The 17,532-nt window shown below is 46.8% G+C and overlaps 2 protein-coding genes across 3 annotated transcripts; both read right to left on the bottom strand.

Moving 5' to 3' along the window:
• Nucleotides 1–3,563: 3,563 nt before the first annotated feature.
• Nucleotides 3,564–4,478, bottom strand: LOC109742009 (uncharacterized). Its single transcript, XM_020301097.1, has one exon. The coding sequence runs from the start codon at nt 4,476–4,478 to the stop codon at nt 3,564–3,566; it is 915 nt and encodes a 304-aa protein (XP_020156686.1).
• Nucleotides 4,479–5,712: 1,234 nt separating this feature from the next.
• On the bottom strand, nt 5,713–11,766 carry LOC109742024 (probable serine/threonine-protein kinase WNK2). 2 transcript variants are annotated; one of them, XM_020301109.4, is made up of 9 exons: nt 11,480–11,766; nt 11,313–11,350; nt 9,217–9,444; nt 8,673–8,908; nt 8,442–8,599; nt 7,296–7,476; nt 7,129–7,200; nt 6,909–7,049; nt 5,713–6,821 (listed from the first exon to the last, which is right to left on the bottom strand). In XM_020301109.4, the coding sequence occupies exons 1-9, from the start codon at nt 11,555–11,557 to the stop codon at nt 6,106–6,108; spliced, it is 1,848 nt and encodes a 615-aa protein (XP_020156698.1). In that variant the 5' UTR covers nt 11,558–11,766; the 3' UTR covers nt 5,713–6,105. The 2 variants fall into 2 exon arrangements, with proteins under 2 accessions (XP_020156698.1, XP_020156699.1); XM_020301110.4 differs by having other exon boundaries at nt 8,685–8,908.
• Between the last annotated feature and the right edge of the window lie 5,766 nt (nt 11,767–17,532).

Genomic DNA, 17,532 nt, shown 5'->3' with positions numbered 1-17,532 from the left:
AGTGATCAAACAAACACTTTAGCCCTCGCGTCCCGAGGGTGACATGGGTTTCATCGTGCAACCACCCCCTCTCTGCTCCCATTCCCCTCATGTTGTTGCCAGAGGTAGCCACCGAAAAAGCCCATGCTGCCGCCGCTCAGGGTGGCAGTGAGGTTTAGGCTTCTCCACTGCTCAAACAAAGGGTCTTTGAGTGCCGAGGCGGTAGCCTCAGGAGGGTAGAGGCGACAGCGTCTGAGCATGTATGGCCCAACGTCCCCGACGTGTGTGGAGCGGTAAGTGGTCTCTGCGCTGCTTCATCGGTCCAAGTGTCGGATCTTAAGGTTTGTGCCATTTCTCCTCCTCGGGCCCACCTTCGCCAGGTCTAACCACTGGTGACCTTTTGTCGCTGAATCTGCTGAAGGTGGAGCTTGGTGGTGTGAGATTGGGGCACAAAAAGATCACCGGTTTGCCACGATAGTGATGACGCTTGCGGGTATTGCGCTCCTCCCACCCCCACGTCACCCCCTTCCCATTCCCCAAATCCCAAGTAGGACCTACTATCCGCTACGGATTCAGTGCAGGGGCATCCAGGGGCGCGGCTAGCATCCTCTGTCGTGCGGGCGGCAAGGCATCGGGGGAGGGGGGAGTGGTGAGTGGTCTATGGGTTACATCATTGGTCCTCGGTGTTGGATCTGAAGGTTTGTTCCCTTTCTCATCCTCTTGCCCATCCCCCACAAGATATAACCACTGGTGACCTTTGATTGTCGGATCATATGAAGGTGGGGCTTGGCGGTGTGATATCAGGGACATGAGAGATCCTCGGAGGACCATGTGGTTGTGACACTTGAGGGTGTCGCCTTCCTCCCACACCCTGCCCCGAATCCTAAGGTAAGAACCTAGTATCCATTTTGGATTCAGCGATAGTAGCACTCGACATCGTGTCCTCCCTGGAGACGTTGTATGGGGAAAGGTGGCTGAGGGTGTGTAGTACTATTGTGAAAGTCATCCAACAACAGAGTGGTTCAGGTTGCGGCATTGGTGTCGAGGTCTGGTGACCCTGCGTGCTATACTGACATCTTCTGTTTGGTGCTTGTTTGTGTGCTAGGCCTCGTTCGCCAGTGGGTCGGCATCCTCAATCATGGGTAGGAGGGGAAAGGATTCCCCTTCCTGGCGATGGCAACGCCAGGGAGGTGTTGAGTATTTGGGTCAATCCGGGTACCAGGAATCGCTCTCAATGATTCTCGCTTCGAATCAACCTTTCTAGAACTTTGTCAATTTCTTCTCAATGCATTTTACCCTCTTTTGGCTTGGTCATCCATGGGTAGCGGCCTAGCTGATGAAGTATGCCTACTTTGGTGAGGAGGTCGAGTGTGGTTGTTCTTCCTTAGTGGCTTCGAGACCCTTGCCTCTTCTAGTTCTAGGGTGAGTGCCTCCTTCGCCTGACGGAGCAACGTCTTTTGAACCAGGACGAGGGGGCTGGGTCCCTCTTCGAGCGTGATGTCTTCTCGATGCCCTGAAGCAAGCGTTGACGAAATTGTACTCAAGGTGGTTAGTGCTCCTTTGGTGTTGTTTCCGTCTTATGCTATGGTGTTCGAGCTCGGAGAGCGATGCCATCTTTCAAGTTGCGGTTAGTTTCCTTTGAGTTTGTGTGCTTGTCGTGTGTGCATTGTGTTGTAAGCTATTCATTGAGCATTCTTGTATCTTTCAACCGTTTAGAGTTTTGGGGGTTTATTATTAATTTACAAAAGCCAGACGTTCAACATCTTTCGCTTAAGAAGCCTTCGTTCACTGTATAAGCAAGACTAGTGATAAGGAATCAGCAGGAACACAGGATCCCACTGGAGTGTCATGTCAATAATCTACACCAAGTGTTGATTGATTAATCAGCAAGATTGTACCAGCTACGGAACAATTTTGACCGGGGCAATGGGGAGGGGGGGAGGCCAGCGACAGGTAAACTGTCATATGCTAATTTATTTATGTTTTGGAAGTTTGCGCCTCGGGATTCGTGTCGATGTAAAATAATTGTCCTCACCCACCTCTCATATATTATTATTCTGTTGAAAACATCGCCATCTTTGACAAAGCATCGTCTTGGTTGGAATTTCGGTCTCCCATTTTATTTTTGTTTTGTTCCGTGTTATTAACGATTATTGTGGGATTTATATATGCATACCTTCACAACAATTGTTGAATACACAGTTCAAAGACAAATGGCACCAACCGGAATATAATCTTTTCTTTGAACGGAGAAGCTAATCTTTTGATTGGTTGGCACCAGCTATCCAGCAGATGCAAGCTACTCCTACTAGCAAGGGAACAAAATGGACGAACATTTGTTTATTCATCCTTCATTGTTTTCCCATGACAGAATCTTACAGCCTTTTAGCATCTCACCTACACATCCATACAACGTAGAGATGATATAGATGGATGGATGTAGACAAATAAGAAGATGGTACAACCTTGCAAATTTCTCATGACAATCTTGCGGCGCATTAAGTATCATATGTTGTTTGTTTTCGCCGCAAAACTCTCACGTTGGAGTAAATTGAACATTTTCACTTATCCGTTCCCTTTCTCATGAAAGGCGCCCACACATTTCCAGGCTCGGATTTGACCATCAGTTAGGCACCAATAAAACACAAGTTGATTACGTGACATAAAAAGTCATATTAATTGTCAAAAAACATTGTGCAATACAAATCAGCCAGCATATAGTTTTTTTTTTGTCAAATAACTATATTTAAGCTGGTCTACATGCTGGTCCAGCTCACATTTTTTTTAACATTCCCAAATTACTCATATTTGCACAAATATATAATTAAACATTAATATCACTAGTACTACTTTTGCGTGCACTTCCTCCGTTCCAAATTATTCCTCGTGGTTTCAGTTCAAAAACCACGACGAGTAATTTGGAACGGAGGGAGTACAAGTCAAGGGAAGAAAGAGGTGAGACGGCATCACATAGACATAGGATACCCCAGATCAATGGTAGTGTGAATTTGGCAAGAAAACAATGGACTTAATCAAATTCATCTGGGGCCATGAGCATGATCAGATTAGGGTGGTGGATCCAATCTGTCACCTTTTGCGGTGGCAATATTTTTCTCTCTCTCTCTCTCTCACTCTTGATCGGTCAGTCTGATGAGTCAGTCCATGCACAGCTGCTGCTACACCACACCACTGGATCCCACTCTCCCTCTCACCCCATGTGCCATCCACCCCACGGTGTCTCCCTAATCCCTAACTAATCAAGCTACTAATTACAGTGTCACACATATTAATTACACACATGTAGTATGGGACAGTGCCAAGATTGTGAACTCACACACTCACTGAGCTTGAGCTCAACAAATGCAAATTTCAGGAGAATGAGTAAAGTGAACCACTATGTTTGTGTGGTCTATGAAAGAATTATATTCAATTATGCCGTTTTCGCGAGAAAGAAAAAAAGAAATACAAAATCGGATAAAATTGTTGCTACTACGTTGCGCTCATCTTGGTTTCACATTTTTGTTTTTATGGTGATGATGAGGATGGACAATGGCTATGATGGATCGAATGAAATTGTCGGTCGATCAGTCGAGCTTCCATGCGTAGAGGTAGAGGCAGAACCCGGTGGCGCCCGCGGCGCCGTCGACGCCGGCGAGCAGCGGCGTGGAGGCCCCCACGGACGCGCTGGACAGCACGATGGGCCGGAAGATGAAGAGCGCCGGGCGGGCGCCGCCGGCGGCGCCCGCGAAGAGCCAGTCGTGCACGTCCCAGTACACCTCCACCTTGGCCCGGCCGAAGGTGACGGACTGGTTGCCCCGGAACTTCCACTGCAGGTGCTTGACGGCGACCGCCTCCTCGCCGTCGATGGCGATGGCCATCTCCATGTCGTCCTCGCCGCCGACGTCGATGGCCACGTCGTGGACGGCGCCCTGGTCGTGGAACCGCGCCTTGGCCGCGAACCGGCGCCGGCCGAACACGTGCTCCCTGCGCGCCACGGGGACCGCCGCGAGTGCGGGCGGGGCGCTGGGCGACGCGCGCCGGAGCGCCGCCTTGCGGAGGTCGCCGAGCACCAGCGCCACCTCGCCGCCGGCCTCCACGGCGACGTAGTACCCGCCGCGCGGGTCCGGGAGGCCCGCGCCGGCGCCGTGCCAGCGCGCGCGGCGCAGGTCCCAGAGCACGCGCACCGTGGCCCCGCCGAGCTCCACGCGCCGGGACCCCGCGCGCCGCCAGAACTGCCACGGCCGCAGGTCCACCCGGCACTCCGCCGACGCGCCGTCCGCGCCGGAGATGGCCACCGCGAAGGCGTGCGACAGCAGGTCCCGCGACCATGACACCGTCACCACCCGCGAGTGGCCCGCCACCTTGGCCCGGTACACCGACGCCGTCACCGCCTTGCCCGGCCTGTAGTGCCCGTTCCTCGCCGCCGGCATGTCGTCCGCCGCGATCTCGCACGGCAGCGCCGGCCCCGCCTGCTCGCCGCTCACCCTCTGCGTATGCATGGCCAATGGAAACCACTACGCCGTCATGCACGCCTCACCGCCGTAGCTCGGTCGCTGCTGCCGGAGCTGGGGAAGAAAAGGAAACGGAGGAGAGGAGGCGCAGGTGGAGGGAGAGAGGGATATATAGCGCGGGGGAGGGGAGGACGCCGTGGTGGTTGCGGATGATAAGGTGGGTGATGAGCTCCCCGCTGGGCGAGGTGGGACTAATGTGCGTGTCTTCCGGGGGATCAGCTCAGCTGGCTGGAGACAGACGAACGCATACATACATAATTGGCATCCATGGCTGGAGTGGACTGCCAATCCCTTCCATTTTATTTCAATTCATTCATGGGCTGGACACTGGTGTGTGTATGCGTGCACATACAGCTTATAGTAATAATATTGTCTCAAAAAAGAGAGCTCATAGTAATGATAATAAAATTGTCTTGGCTAGGATACATTCATGCATGCATCCATGGACCATTTTATGTACTTTGGGACAAATCTGATGTGTTGTCTCTCTTGTTTGTATCTTCTGGCAGCTGGTTTGGGGGTTTCTCCTGCTGCTGTGTGAAAATGGGGCATTTGACATCTTGGGGGGTTTGTTTCTTAGCCATGATGCATTGGATCCACAAAACAATCTCAAGATCTCAAGTGCTGCATTTCCTTCCTCTGACTGAAAGTGACCAACATTTGCCTCTGAGAGTGACCAGCAAAAATATCATCCTGCTGGTGTTGGTGATGATGGCTGCATGGATGCATCCCCTGAACATGGTGACAGGGTGACATTGGAGGGTGGACAGTGTCACTGCCCACTGTAACACAGACCCGAATTCTGGGTGCAGCTGACTGACTGACTGACTAATCAACCGGCTGGGTTGGAGAGCCCTCAGGTTTCCAGCACCAGTACACAGATTCAGATGCAGGAGAGGAATTTGGGAAAGGGAAAAGAGGAGCAGGAAGGGGACACAGAGATCTGGGGCATGTGATGGAAGCTACTGGAAGCATGTGTTGCTGCTGCTGCACATAGAGATACTGCTCATCAATCATCATTGGGCACTCCAGATCTGCTGATGGGACTGAGTGGGCCAGTGGAGAGTTCCATGCTCCTTGCCACACTTGCACTTAACAAATGGATAAATGTGTGTCAGTGTGTGTGTGTGTGTGTGCATGCTCATGGTCATGGAGATGAGTGACATGAAATGTACACACATTGTACAGCTCTAAGGCTCTGGAAGAGCATGTGAGCCAAGCATGATGGGGAGGAATAATTGAACATTACGGTTTGTGATGAATGCAGGTGAGCAACAGCTCAAACACCGTCATGTAGTAGCTAAGAAAGTTGACAATACAAAAAAGGGGAGAAATAGAAAGAAAATATGCACTTCTTATGAACAATTTCTTTGGCATGATGGTATCTGGGGATTTGACTTTGCTGAGCGCAGAAACTTTCCGTTGTTGACTTCAAAAACCTCCAGACAACTTGCACTGGTGGGAGTATCATATGTAATCCACAAGCACCTGCAGCAGCTTCTCCATTGAAAAAAGAAGAGGAAACGGCGAGGCCAATTTTGCACAACATCGATTCTAAGAAACTCCCTGCTGCCGGTACCTAAAACAAGACGCAACGAAGATGTACATAAAGGAGTCATAACTTTTTCTGATCTGCCTTCAAGCGGCACCTGGTTAAGGTCTCCTCGCGATGTTGTGCAGGCACCCCATTTAAGACCACCTCTATGTCAGCCTTGTGTTTTCTTCGCAGCGCACTGAGCTCCTCTTTCTGATTGGCTAACAAATCTGCCAACTTTTCATTAAGATCTGCTGTGAGATAACCGCCATCTGAAAGACGAGAGCTAGTGCCAGCAGAAGCCCCTCCCGAGTTCCTGTTGACCACATCCGGGTTCGACAAGTGCACTGATGATGACATTCGCTCACACATACCGTCTACATTATTGTTTTTCAATATCCCATTTGGCATATTATCATCAGTCTGTTGGTCCTCCACCGAGTGAGAGATTTCAATATCTCTTCTGGGTGAGTCTGACCAGTATTTCCGGCCAGAAGGAAGCTGCTCTTGTGTAAAACCATTGTTTGTTGCATCAACCTCGTTACGAAGCTCAGAAGTCTCACCGTTATCGGATTCTGAATTATCAGTCTCAGAATGAGCTCCTTCATCCCCTTGGTTGTCAACTGATTCATCAAACGCCCATTCAGGAATATGTGCCTGTATTTCAGAATCTATCATTTCTGCAATCGCAGTAACATCTTGGTCCGTGAGATCCAGCTGTACAACCATCTCCGTAGCAACACTAATTGAAGTGTCAGCTTCAATATCAAATGGAAAATGGATGTTTTGGGCATGACCTGCACATTGCAATTGAAAATATGTATAAAGTGCAAGCACCAGACTAGCTATATAACGATAATTATAATCGGTCCCACCATAAATACCTGTTGAATCGGCAATCCGCAGTTTCAAAAATATTGTATTTAGGTCCTTCCGCTGACTCTCAACGGTGATCATTCGACTAGTCGCAGCATGTCGATCCCTATTGCTGTGCATATCACTTGGATGTGATCCCCCCGTGCTACCTGCATCCCACCATAAAACTGAAATGTGAGGAGGAAACCTGCTTATGTTTGCACTACTGTGAGGTCATTGAGTTTCTACCCGTTCGTCCCCGGGAGCCAACAGATGATGCTGTTCTGTAATTCGCACTTGGGTTCGAACTGCCACCAGCATCTGGTATGTTTATTGTAAGGTTAGATGGGGAAGATAACAACTTTACTAAATCATGCATCAGTAGTTTGAGATATGTCTCCAGTTCAGTCATTTACCTGATGCATTCGTATTTGACTGTACTGGATAGAAGATTCTTTCATCATCAACATCTAGGAGAAAAGGATCCACTAATAGTTCTTCTGCTGAGAGCCTTTGGGAAGCTTGGGCTATGCATTTCTCTATAAAGAATTTAACTTCAGGATCCTCAATCTTAGCCAGTGAACCGGGCCTTTCACCCTGTAATATAAGAATCAAGAGATTAAGGCAGTTAGACTCTAGCGTATTTGATAAGATATTCCACAGTAACAAACAGCCAGAAAGTGCCTAGTAAGTAGCCTATGATATATGTGCGTACCATAAATAATGAAACAGACACTTATAAGTTATGGTAGAGAAGAGAAATTATCATTCCAAAACTCCTGCATCTACATCTGACCAGCATGCTTTAACACAAATTATTATGTACTCTTACTCTTAGAAGTTGGATATTTTTAGTACTAACATTTGTCAGATCTAATCTGACAGATTGTATAAAAGCTTAACTGTATAGATTACAATCCTATGCAAAAAGCGATGAATGGAAAAACAGATCATAGGCCTACGCTTGCAAACACGTTTACTGCCAAATACTTCACAGCTAAAGAACCACACGTCACAGATTAAATGATACTTGTTCTTAAGAGTTTCTACCCTTTTTATATTATGCAAGACAATTCTTGCGACTATGCCAATAATCTGGAAGACAAATGATAGCCTGCCAACGTAATATTTTAAGACGCTGTCAACCCTAAAAACATTTTAATTTTATGCTTCTGAAAAAAAAATCAACCTGAAAAATATAAGAGCAAAACATAACTGTAACACTTAGGATATTATGATTGTTATGCCATTTGATGGTATTATACTGAAATATTCCCTCCGTCCCATAATATAAGAGCGTTTTTAGCACTAGTGCTAAAAACGCTCTTATATTATGGGACGGAGGAGCACTACACTAGTGCCAAAAACGCTCTTATATTATGGGACGGAGGGAGTAGAAAGAATGTTAGCACTGTCCAGATGATGAATTTGTAACTATCAAGATAAATGGGTCAGTGAGAGCAGCAATAATCATGCAGCAACAGTACTTTTTATGTCACTTTATTGACTAAAATTATCAGAAAAGAAAAATGAAATATAACACAAAGCATAAGCAGACTAACATCAGAAACTTTCTTGTATATCTGTGCTGCATTGGAGCATTCACAATATGGGTACTCAAATGTAACAAGCTCCAGTAAACACATCCCAAATGCATAAATGTCTACAAGCTCATTGTATTCTTCATCATAGAGTTCTGGCGCCATGAATTCCGGTGTGCCTATGAAAAGACAGAGACAACATTAGAAAGGCCCAACTACAAATTCAGAAGAACAAACATAGATATACGCAACTGAATCGGTTACCAATGATGCTATGAGCTGAGCGTGCATTGTCTAGGATGGTTGCTAATCCCAGGTCTCCAATCTTTACTTCACCCTGGTTTCCATTCACAAATATGTTATCACATTTCAAATCTCTATGGATTATTGGTGGATCATGGCCGTGGAGGTACACTAGACCACTCAAGATTTGCCTTGACCATTTCTTCAAAGCTCTAATGTCTACCTTCTTGTGCTTAATACGGTACCTAAAAAGATAAGACGGTGTGAAAAATATTCAGTGACAGCTTAGGCATATGGAAAGACGTAAGGTATATGATATATCCGGCATATTGATTTAGTTTCTGCGAATACTGCTTCCTTATTGGCGCGACCATGCTAGAATCAAATATGTGTTTGAGAACACGCAACAAACTAATTTTTAATTTATGTCCTAAGAATGACATATATATCTAGATGATGACAGTAGTGTTAAAGAAGGTGGCATCAGCAACTAATTACACGTGTTCAACTTTATTAAAAAGCTGCAGCCAAGAGGGAGCATGAGAGCACGGACTGGCGCAATGTTCCTGATGTGAAGACTTCTGTGATGAAGTTTATGTTGTTGTTTTTCTTGTCGAGCCATGAATTGTAGAACTTGATTATGTTCTTGTGCTTGAGCGTCTTAAGCAACCGCACTTCTGATCTCAGCCTCTCCAAATCATCATTGTTCCGTAATATATCACCCACTTTGATTTGGTTCCAGGCAACTTCTAGCCCTTCCAGTTGATCAAAAGCCTTGTAGCTATCGACAGAATCTGAATTAAGGATTCCAAATCCATAGAAAGATCTGTAATAAAATTAGGAAGTAGAAGTTGCCAAAGGTACATGATTAAGATAGAACATTTTAATGGGGCTAGTATGTTCTGGTTCTGAAAATAGCGTGCAAGTTGAAACATCTAAAATACTTGTCTTGCTTTTGCATGAGGAATGCACGGTGCGAAACCAAATGAACTGCTCACATGAAAACTACTTAACCTTGACAACAACAACAGAAATATGCAGTGAAAAAATAATCTGGTTATACAAGTATGTCGACAGTTACCATTAGAAACAGGATTGAGGTATAGCTGAAAACTTGCACTAAAATGGCATTATTTACTTTTGAGCATCCCAATTTCTCAAAGAGTGGCAACAGCTACGCATATACACTCATAAACCTTCCACACAAGCAACAACGCAGCCAAGTAATGAAAGCTCGAATTCAGCCAAAATTAGGCATATATAATTGACATATCATTCCTGAAGGACAGGCAGCAAGTGTATGCCAACCAATGCGCAGCAGGAAACGGAAAACTTTGAAATGACAAATGCATCCAAAAATTGCAGCTGGGTCGTGTGCAGACTGTAGGGCGCAGAGGCTGGGACATTATTCTTCCTTACCAAAAAAGGGAATCACAGCAGGTGAATGGCAGCTAAAATCTCATTCAAATGAAAAAGAAAGGACAGGTTCTCCACAGAGGAATAGCACCACCGAGATAGCAGGAATAAATACCAAAACTACAGCAGAAATCAATGCATCACTAGGCATATGAGACCGTTGCAGATTGCAAAAGGCTGTGTGGACTGCGTAAAAATCGAATCTTAACCAACGAGGACAAGTCAAACGACCCTAGACACAACCAAATCGGAAATATGACAAAAAGGCGAATAATCACAGCAGGTTAATGCCAGCTAAACTCACACAAAGAAGAAGAAGAAAGGACAGGTTTCCACAGAGGAGACAGATAGCAGAATTCAAGGCATCACAAGGCATATGGTACCGTTTCAAATTGTGAAAGCCTGCGTGGACTGATTAAATATCAAATCATAATGGGGTAGACGATTAGGATAGAACATTTTAACATGGTTACTATGCTCTGGACACGACACACAAGTCAAAATTAACAGTTGAACCGCTAACATGAAACTTGAAAACTACATAACCTTGACAACTGTAGAAATAGGCAATGATGAAATGTGGTTATACAAGGTATGTCTTGACAGTTAGCATCGGATCCAGGATTCAAGTATAACTAAAACGGCACGATTCACTTTCGAGCATCTCGATTTCTCATAAAGTCAGCAGACCACCCCCACAAGTGACGCCACAGCAAAGTAATAAAAACAGTTCCGTATCTCCCCGATCGCTCGTTGAATCCAGTCAAAATTTGACATGTATGATTGCCATATGGTTCATACAGGGACGGCAGCAAGTGTATGCCAAAATGGAAACTTTCAGATGAAAAATGCATCCAGGAACCACAGCTGGGTCGTGCGCACTGCAGAGGTCGGGCGATTATTCTTCAATTTTATAAAAAAAAATCCAGCAACCACAGCAGGTCAATGACAGCTAAACTCCCATTTAACTGAAGAAGAAATAACGGGGTTTTCCACATAGGAGACAGATACTAGTATCATTCAAACCCTGGGATATACTAGGCATAAATAACAGAAGTTAAGCAGAAAACAACGCATGGCGGGCATACGGGGTCGTTTCAAACAGCGAAAGGCTCCGTGGACCGGGTAAAAATCGAATCTTAGCCAATCGGGAGGAGTCAAACGACCCCGGAAACGAATCGAACGGGAACCGGCGCGTCAATGGCCGGAGGAACCCCGCCGGCGAAAGGATACACCGTCTTGAACGCGCCCTTGCCAAGAACCTCCGTGTACTGCATCAAAGAAAACAAACAGGGGACGCCGCCGGCCGCCGAATCAGCAGATGTTGAGACGAGCACGGGCAGAGGGAGGAGGAGGGGGAGAGGGATGAACAGGGTGAATGGCGGCGGTCGGATCGTTACCCGTCCGTAGCGGCCGGTGGGGTCGATCTCGGCGAACTCCGGCTCGGCGTCCGTCTCCGGCGGCGGCGTGGGAGGCATGTCCCCGTCGGTCCGCGGGTGGGGGCTGGCGGTTGGGGCGGGGCGGGGTGGCGTGGGGGTTAATTGGGATCACAGGAGTCTCGCGGCGGGAGCAGGCTTTGTGGCGCCCATGGCGGCTGAGTCACGGCGATCTGAATGGCCGTGGGGGAGAGAAGAGAGAGAGCTGACAGGAAAATGGTGGTGGTCGGAGTGATGGGGAACTCCGGGCGTGGGCGAGGCCGGAAGTGGAGATTTGTTTTGTTTGTCCGAGGCTGGCTGAAAAGCCTGCTCGCTTTTAGCCCAATTACCTACATGGGCCAGGACGTGTCCAAGACCGACAAAGCCATTTTCTCTGCCCTTAAAACAAGTTTTATCCTTGGAGTTACACACGTTTCTGACCGGATCTACTTTATACAAGAGGATATTTTTTTTTATTTTACTCCATTTGATGTAAATGTTGTTTCTATTCATTTTGAGTCCTGGCGAGACAGCCCACATATCGGCGCCCGTATTTGTTTATAGATAGGCTGGATAGGCTCCCCCGACGTACTATTTGAAAGTTTGACCAAGATTATAAGGCGTATCGGTTTCCGTGCAAGCCAATCATTCGGAAGTTTAACCAAGGTTATAGAACGAAATAGAAACGTCTGCAATATCTAATAGATAAAAGATGAAGCCGCCTTTCATGATCGATCAAACGATGTAAATTTCATATTGTGGATACTGCTATATTTTTTCTAAAAACCTGGTCAAACATGCATTGGTTTGACTTTTGAAAAACCAAATACACCTTGTATAAAGGGATGGATGGAGTTGAATAGACATAAAAAAAAGCATTACCAAAGGCTCATTCAACGGAAATCAGAATCATGCACCCAAGAAAATAAAAACGGATTCCCATCAAATCAAATCAAATCAATAGAAGAAAGAATCATTTTCCTGATTTGTATCCCGTCCTCCTCCAAATAGGATATCTCTAGGTTTTCCTATAATAAGTGCAATGATTTTATCCATATGGCGTCTCGGGTCACTAACTGATATAGTGATGGCGCACGAAAAGTGTATGGGTGCTAATTTTTTTTAACGCAGTACAGATGCAAACACTTGTATGTACGCACATACACTCATCCCGCATGCACGCACACCCTATCCTATGAGCACCTTCGAAAAATTAAGCTGGCACGTCATCTTGAGATTGACGAAGTCGTCATGGACGCATGTATACATAACCATGTACATTCTTTTTCTCCCTTTTTCATATCACGTTACGCAACCAGTGTAAATTTTGTAACTTTCCAATTAGATGAAAAAGATCGTTCCTTTCTTCCTGTGGGAGAAATGAAAGGCAATCTATATCTCACCTAGTGGACTTATGTCCTCGGGCTCCTGCATTGAGGAGACGTGAGGGACCAGGTGCTTTTGTCAGTGTCATCTTTTGGCACGCGCCGCAATCGATGCAAAGCACGCCGGGATCCTCATTGTCTAACAAGTATTTAGGATATGTTAACACATGTAAAAAAATGAGTTCAAAGTTCGTTCATTAAAAAAATCCCGGAATTTCCGAGATTTTCCAGAAACCAGTTATTTCGGACCCAGCCAAAGAAATGGAATTGAGAAAACAAAAAAAATCTTGCTTGCACCGCCAAACCATAGCCATACTACCCAAAATAATTCTACTGCCTCACACTAGTCCACGCACTCAAACACTACAGCAAACTAAGCAATTCAATCATGACAAATGAACTAGCATAAGCAATATTTATTAAATGATTAAATGCATGAAATAACCCGTATTCAAGTTGGAAAATCATAGTTATTGAAATGACACCATGCAAATATTTCTGTGGCTTGCCTTAGCACAGAGGAGGGTCACACTCCTCCTGGTTCTCCTCTAGGCAAGCTTCTCCTTCTGGAAATAAATAAAACAGCAAAAAGAAAATATCAAGAACAATTCTGAAATTCACCAAAAATTCTAGACAGCAGAGAAAAATCTCAAATTTGGTGTGCTTATAGAATATTTCAATACAAACACAATGCAAAAAGAATCAACTCATTTGGATTTATGGTTTAGGAGTTATGGCTGGTCAAAGTTTCTGGTCAAAATGAGCTAAATTTTAATTAAAAAGAAAAACCGGGGGGGTGACGTCGAAGGCGTAAACCCGAGGGGCGCCACCACTTATACCGCTTCGGGGGCGGCTGAGTGGCTGACAACAGGCCCCACCTGTCGGGTTTTGAGGGGAGGGGGAGAGAAACAGAGGACGGCGGCGCTTCGTCGAGGCTCTCTCCGGCAATGAGGGCTCGGCTGCCGGTTTGAGAGGGAGGGATGGGTAGAGGAGGCTCTGGCGCACCTGCCTGTACCTGTAGCTTGGCGAGGGGTGGCCGGAGTAGCTCGGAAACGACGTCTCCAGCGGCGGCTGCAAACGGAGTTCGTCGGAGATGAAGAAGACGGCGAGGTAGGGCGGTTCCTGTTGGGGAACGTAGTAATTTTAAAAAAATACCCACGCACACACAGGATCATGGTGATGCATAGCAATGAGAGGGGAGAGTGTTGTCCACGTACCCTCGTAGACCGAAAGCGGAAGCGTTAGCACAACGCGGTTGATGTAGTCGTACGTCTTCACGATCCGACCGATCAAGTATCGAACGCACGGCACCTCCGAGTTCTGCACACGTTCAACTCGATGACGTCCCTCGAACTCCGATCCAGTCGAGCTTTGAGGGAGAGTTCCGTCAGCACGACGGCGTGGTGACGATGATGATATTCTACCGACGCAGGGCTTCGCCTAAGCACCGCTACGATATGACCGAGGTGGATTACGGTGGAGGGGGGCACCGCACACGGCTAAAAGATCAATGATCAATTGTTGTGTCTCCAAGGGGTGCCCCCTCCCCGTATATAAAGGAGTGGAGGAGGGGGGAGGGCCGGCCCTCTCTATGGCACGCCCTAGGAGGAGTCCTACTACCACCGGGAGTAGGATTCTCCCCTTCCAAGTAGTAGGAGTAGGAGTCAAGGAAAGGGGAGAGAGAAGAGAAGGAAGGAGGGGGCGCAACCCCTCCCCCTAGTCCAATTCGGACTAGGCCTTGGGGGACGCCCAACCTCTCCTCTCTCTTTCCCCTAAAGCCCAATAAGGCCCATATACTCCCCGGCGAATTCCTGTAACTCTCCGGTACTCCGAAAAATACCCGAATCACTCGGAACCTTTCCGATGTCCGAATATAGTCGTGCAATATATCGATCTTTACGACTCGACCATTTTGAGACTCCTCGTCATGTCCTCGATCTCATCCGGGACTCCGAACTACCTTCGGTACATCAAAACACATAAACTCATAATATAACCGTCATCGAACTTTAAGCGTGCGGACCCTACGGGTTCGAGAACAATGTAGACATGACCGAGACACGTCTCCGGTCAATAACCAATAGCGGAACCTGGATGCTCATATTGGCTCCCACATATTCTACGAAGATCTTTATCGGTCAAACCGCATAACAACATACGTTGTTCCCTTTGTCATCGATATGTTACTTGCCCGAGATTCGATCGTCGGTATCTCAATACCTAGTTCAATCTCGTTACCGGCAAGTCTCTTTACTCGTTCCGTAATACATCATCCCGCAACTAACTCATTAGTTACAATGCTTGCAAGGCTTATAGTGATGTGCATTACCGAGTGGGCCCAGAGATACCTCTCCGACAATCGGAGTGACAAATCCTAATCTCGAAATACGCCAACCCAACAAGTACCTTCGGAGACACCTGTAGAGCACCTTTATAATCATCCAGTTACGTTGTGACGTTTGATAGCACATAAAGTGTTCCTCCGGTAAACGGGAGTTGCATAATCTCATAGTCATAGGAACATGTATAAGTCATGAAGAAAGCAATAGCAGCAAACTAAACGATCAAGTGTTAAGCTAACGGAATGAGTCAAGTCAATCACATCATTCTCCTAATGATGTGATCCCGTTAATCAAATGACAACTCATGTCTATGGCCAGGAAACATAACCATCTTTGATTAACGAGCTAGTCAAGTAGAGGCATAGTAGTGACACTCTGTTTGTCTATGTATTCACACATGTATCATGTTTTCGGTTAATACAATTCTAGCATGAATAATAAACATTTATCATGATATAAGGAAATAAATAATAACTTTATTATTGCCTCTAGGGCATATTTTCTTCATTTAGTCCAACTGAGTTGATTCAAAACTCCAAATTCAAATAACAAGGCAATGAAATCCAACAAAAAGAAAAAGAGCAAAAACCAGGGTGTCACAACTGCGACAAGACCGGCAGTGGGGGAGGTTGAGGGGAGGGCGGTGCAACGAGGCAGTCGTGGGAGCGTTGCCGGCGGTGGATGGTGGTGGCCGGCGGTTCGTTAGATCTGCGTCCGGCGTCCAAAATGAATTGACTGGCCGGATTTGAAAATTCAGTCGACTTAACTATAGCCATTCCCTTGTGGATGAGCTCATAGCTCAGCGGCGGAAGCGCGGTGGTGTCACCCCACTGACTTGGGTTCAACCATGTGAGGATCTAACTACCAATCCACCAAATCGCCATGAATTCGAATACAACTCTCGAAATTACAGGAGGAATCTGAAGGAAGGAGAGGGATTACAAGGAAGAAGATGAACTAGCTAGTCTAAGCCCTCGGCCGAAGCCGCCGTCAGTCAAAAGCCAACCATCCTGTGGCCCTCCCTTATCCGCACTAATCAAATCATGACACCGCATAGACGATAAGGTTCTTCAACAATAATGCTTTCAAGAAAGAGCAAAACCGAAGCATCGTCGTCATTGGATCTAACCACCAAGGAAGGAATTTAGATTTTCATCCTGAAGAGTCAATCCGAGCGTATCCGAACAATGCCTTAAATAAGGTAACGACGTAAAGCCAGACCTAGGCTTTCACCAGGAGATCGCGACCGGGGTCGGAGCGGACCCATCAGCAAAATCACACCCCTGTCGGACTGGTGGAGCGCGGGTTGTTTTCCAGGAATGGTAGGGGTGCGACCGCAAAAAGAGCCTTTTTTAACACAGTACAGACGCAAGCGCTCATATACACGCGCATACACTCACCCCTATGAACGCACACAAGCACATCCTACCCCTATGAGCACCTTCGAAAGGCTGAGCCGGCATATCATCTTGAAATTTACAAAGCCACCATAGGCACCTCGTCGTCGACGGGAACGTCTCCTCCCACTGAATGCGCATCGCTGGAAATCCTGAAATAAATCCAGAAATAAATGCGAGCACCAGGACTTGAACCCTGGTGGGCTGAGAATACCACAGTTCCTCTAACCATCCAATCACAGGTTGGTTCGCGACCGCAAAAAGAGCCTTTTTTGCATGGTAAATACATGTCTCATTTATATAGAATAAAGATCAAGTTACAAGGCACGTAAGCACCGACCATACATGACTGAAAAGATAGGAAAATCCTATGTAAAATACCAGCGCCTGTCCCTTTCTTTCAACACCACCGAAGTGGCCACCAAAGGTTAAAAAGACAGATCACCTCTTCACCCAAGCTCGACGCGGCTCCATCGCTGATCAGCAGCTTTACGGACCTCCAAAGTAGTTTGCCAGAAACAAAACCATAGCCAAAGAATCAGACCAGGGCAACATGTCCTCGGACACGCCATCGAACTTCAAAGCTGACACCCCCGCATGACGACGACGACGTCGGAGGAGGAAACCAGAACTGTCAGCCTTCGACCACAGACCCAGCACAAGATACTCCATCTTCCAGCTGTCACTTGCATAGACAACCGCCTGCGCATACTCCTGAACGACAAAACCTCCCTGCTCCATCATGACGTCGGAGACAACGCCACAGCAATGGGGACAGAGCAGAAGGAGAGACACACCTGATGGAGTCGTCGCCGCCGCCTCGCCAACACCATCCATGAACCCTAACGCTGTCGATCTGAGGGATCGGCAGAGACACGATGTCATCAACTCCGAGACGCCGCCATGAAGGGCAC

The sequence above is a fragment of the Aegilops tauschii genome, chromosome 1 (genome assembly GCF_002575655.3).
Source record: "Aegilops tauschii subsp. strangulata cultivar AL8/78 chromosome 1, Aet v6.0, whole genome shotgun sequence".
Lineage (NCBI taxonomy): Eukaryota > Viridiplantae > Streptophyta > Magnoliopsida > Poales > Poaceae > Aegilops > Aegilops tauschii.
The sequence above is the reverse complement of the archived record's forward strand: the minus strand, read 5'-3'. Positions and strand labels throughout refer to the sequence as shown.